Here is a 3,359-nt window from a genome sequence, read left to right as displayed (position 1 = left end):
AGGGCAGGGTAGTACACAGGGTGAGGGGCCACCTTGGGCAGGTAGATGACCAGGGTGATAGCACTCTCTGTGTTGGGATTGCTATGCACGGTACCCATGGGGTTCAGCAGGTCTCCTTTCTCATCTGAAGGCAGGGAGAGATGTAGTTGTAGGGGAACTAGTTCTGGATGTCTCACCCTCCAAGAGCCTCTCCCTGCTGGGCCTGGGTCCACCTGGGACAGAGGGCCACATGTAGAGGCAGAGCTCCCCAGTCTTGAGCTGGTCCTTGTAGTCAAACAGCATGAGGTTGGCCCAGGCGATTGGGCAGTCCTAGAGAAGGATACTATAGATCAGAGTGAGCCTCTTCTTGTTCATATGCAGAATGGAACCAGTCTCCAGGCCAACCAGGAGAGAAGACCCAGACTGCATGGAAGGTCTCCAAGTTAGACCCAGGAGGAGGGGAAGGACCCTCTATCTCTTTCCTGTCAGAGTTTCAGTAATTAAGCCAGCAAGATCCCTTCCTGGCTGCCTGCATCTTCACACCCAGCATCCAGAGACACTTGAGTAAGCCCACCAGTCCCATAGCTGGCCCAGGTCAAGGGGCAAGTCACATCCTGGGTCTAGTGACTTGGGGCCCAGCCACACTCTACCCAGGCAGCCACTAACTCATCATTTCTGTCCCCATGAGTACACTGTCCTTCCACCAAGGGAGCTGCCTCCAGGACCCCTAAGGACCACAGGTCTGGGATAGATATTTCAAGTCAGGCAACTCATGAGCTGTTACTCAGGCAGCACAGGAAGCCAGACTAAGGAGCCAGACTAGGGTGGGCAGAAAGACTGGGGTCCCCAGGCTCTCCCAGGACCCCTGTCCTCAGGGTGCCTGCCTGTGGGAGCAGGATGGCAAGAGGCCCCAGTAAGGGGTTTCACTGGGTGTCTGAGGCCTGGGCCTCTCCCAGTCAGCCCAACCCACCACCTTCTTGGACTTTTTCTTGCTGGAGCACGCCTTCTTGGCCTTCTCCATCACCGCATAGAGTGCAAAGCAGAGCCGGGCCATGCGCGGCAGGTCACAGATGTTGATGTCAAACTCCAGATGCTGCTTCCACATGGGATCTGAGCACATGCTCACCTCCAAGCTGGACATCGTCTTGCACAGCATCTCATTGCCATGGAAGAGACCGGCCTGCACCACTAGCTGGGGAAGGGGTATAGGGCATGAGTGAGGGAGCGAAGGCGCCACCCCATCTAAAGTTCCAATCTTCTCCTTGAAGGTCCCCATTTACACAGGGGTCCAAATCTACTTCTTGCATTGAGAGTGGTCCAGCAGAGTGTAGGCTGGCAGCTCAGTGGTACAGGTGTCTTGGGGCATTGGTACCCCAGGCTGTACTGGGGCAAGCCAGTCTCAGTACACTTGACTCTGTGGGTCAACTCAGAACCTCAGTTTCCTCATCAGGGTTCAGAAGTTCCAGGGTCCCTTCTGCTTCTAACAGCTCTGGCTACCTTCATGCCTAGCATCTCTGAGCCCCATGTGGCTCGTAAGACTGCCTGACCAGTCTCCAGTGCACCTGTTCCAGTTCCAACCTGCCAGCCCATCCCCAGAGCTGCTCCCACCCAATCCTCCGTGACTCCTGCAGACACACCCCCCTTCCCAGATTGTAAAGTAATGCCAAAAAAAGAGACCCAGACAAGACATGCTATGCTCTGTGGACCCAGAAAGGCATCACTCACAGAAGTGGGACAATAAATCCACCTCTGCAGATGGTTCTGAGTGCAGAGGAGCCATGAAAGTGCTTTTTGAAGAGACAACAGGGCACTGTTCCCCAAGCCCATGGGGGCTCAGCTTCCAGGGGGAACCATGTGCAGTGTCCTCCAGACTCTGGGCACCCCTGGGTGGGTAACCCCTGGAAGCACCTCAGCCCAGCTGCAGCCAGCTTCTATGGTGCCTTACACATCTCTGACTGGGCCTCCTACTTCAATGGGCTGTGCCTGATTCCACAAGCTCCATCAAAGTCAAATACCCACAAATTGCTTGGCCCAGGTTTCCATTAATTGGCCTCCCTGGCCTGCTGGCCTGCTCCCCTCCCCTCTTATTGTTTGGATGTGGTTCACAGCCAATCCAGGCAGAGATAATGAGTAATGTGTCCAGGTGACTTTTTTGTGACACCCTCCCACTCTTCTTTCTCTGCTGCCCCTCCAGGCCACAGCACACCCTGTTTGTGCAAAAAAAACACCTGTCCCCTTACCTGGTACCCGAGCCCCTACCTTCATCTGCTCATCAGCATTGATTTTGCTGCCCTGTATCAACTCAATGCAGAAAGGCTGCCCCAGCGACCACAGGGACACAGAGGAGGGCTAGAGAGGAGAGGAGCGGGTCTTAAATCCCAGCTCATTCCCCTGGCTGCTGAAAGGCTGGGGAGAGGGGGAGAGGGTCACAACTTTGTGGCAAGGTTCAGAAACTTGTCACCAACACCATCCTTTACCAATCTGCCACACAGGGGCCCAGGGGCCCCAGCCCCCCTGAGATCTGCAGAGAAGTAGGCAATCTGGGATTGCAGTAGCTCAGATAGGACCCCACCCTGGGTGTCAGCTCAAGGCCCTGACTCTCCAAAAGGACTGCACCATCCAAAGTCCCCTGGATCAACGCCTAGCCCTGGTGCTGCCCAAGAGGCTCTAGGATTGGCCAAAAGGAGGGAGGAAGAGAAAGAGGGTAAGAGAGGGGAGGACACCATCTCACCTTCTTCATGGGAATGGGGGGCGGTTTGGTGTGTGGTTTCTGGACCTGAGGGGCTGGTTTGCTCTGCTCATCCCGCATGGCAAGGATGGAGGAGGAATGCACCATGGTCAGGTGGGGGGTCAGTCCACTGTGCAGGCAGCTGCATATGTACTGAGATGAGAGTGTAAAGTTGAACTGTCAATGGGTGGCATATCCATTCACTGGAACCAAGAGAGACCCACAGTCCGGCTCTCCCACTCCTATGCTGGCCCCTTCTAGAGTGGTAGGGATCCCAGAGTGCAGAGGGCTCCTTGCAGGCCTCACCTTGAACTGACAGAGCAGGTAGCTGCCATAGAGGTACTCATGCCGCCCATTCACCTGCAGCACATAGTCCTCAGGCTTCTCCATTGTGAGGTGTTGGTACACCTTGGCCTTCTTCTGGAGGGCGCAGGCCATCAGCGCTAGGGGCACATCCTTGGTGGACACCTGGATGATGAAGCTCTCCTGTGGGGAGGAGGGAGGGTTGGCATGCTGCTCTCAGGCCCATGGGATTCTGGGGAAAAGGGGCAAGGCCACCTGCCTGCCTTTATTGTGTATCCCCAAGTGTGAGCCCCACAAGGGCAGGGCCTGGGTCATTCACCGGTGAAAGTAACAGCAGACACCCAGGAAA

At 55.7% G+C, this 3,359-nt stretch overlaps 1 protein-coding gene across 1 annotated transcript in view; it reads right to left on the bottom strand.

Moving 5' to 3' along the window:
- Window positions 1–4: 4 nt before the first annotated feature.
- Window positions 5–3,359, bottom strand: part of LOC107133611 (phosphatidylinositol 4,5-bisphosphate 3-kinase catalytic subunit delta isoform-like) — a gene marked incomplete at its 3' end in the record, with an annotated part of 6,718 nt that continues 3,363 nt past the window's right edge. The window contains exons 4-9 of the mRNA XM_015475899.1: window positions 3,014–3,193; window positions 2,711–2,860; window positions 2,239–2,328; window positions 950–1,171; window positions 213–309; window positions 5–124 (exon numbers count right to left, since the gene is read on the bottom strand). Coding sequence (XP_015331385.1) covers window positions 5–124; window positions 213–309; window positions 950–1,171; window positions 2,239–2,328; window positions 2,711–2,860; window positions 3,014–3,193 — 859 coding nt within the window. The remainder of the gene's footprint in view (window positions 125–212; window positions 310–949; window positions 1,172–2,238; window positions 2,329–2,710; window positions 2,861–3,013; window positions 3,194–3,359) is intronic.

This window comes from Marmota marmota, unplaced genomic scaffold, assembly GCF_001458135.2.
Source record: "Marmota marmota marmota unplaced genomic scaffold, marMar, whole genome shotgun sequence".
Classification (NCBI taxonomy): Eukaryota; Metazoa; Chordata; class Mammalia; order Rodentia; family Sciuridae; genus Marmota; species Marmota marmota.
This window is presented reverse-complemented; position numbering and strand designations above follow the sequence as displayed.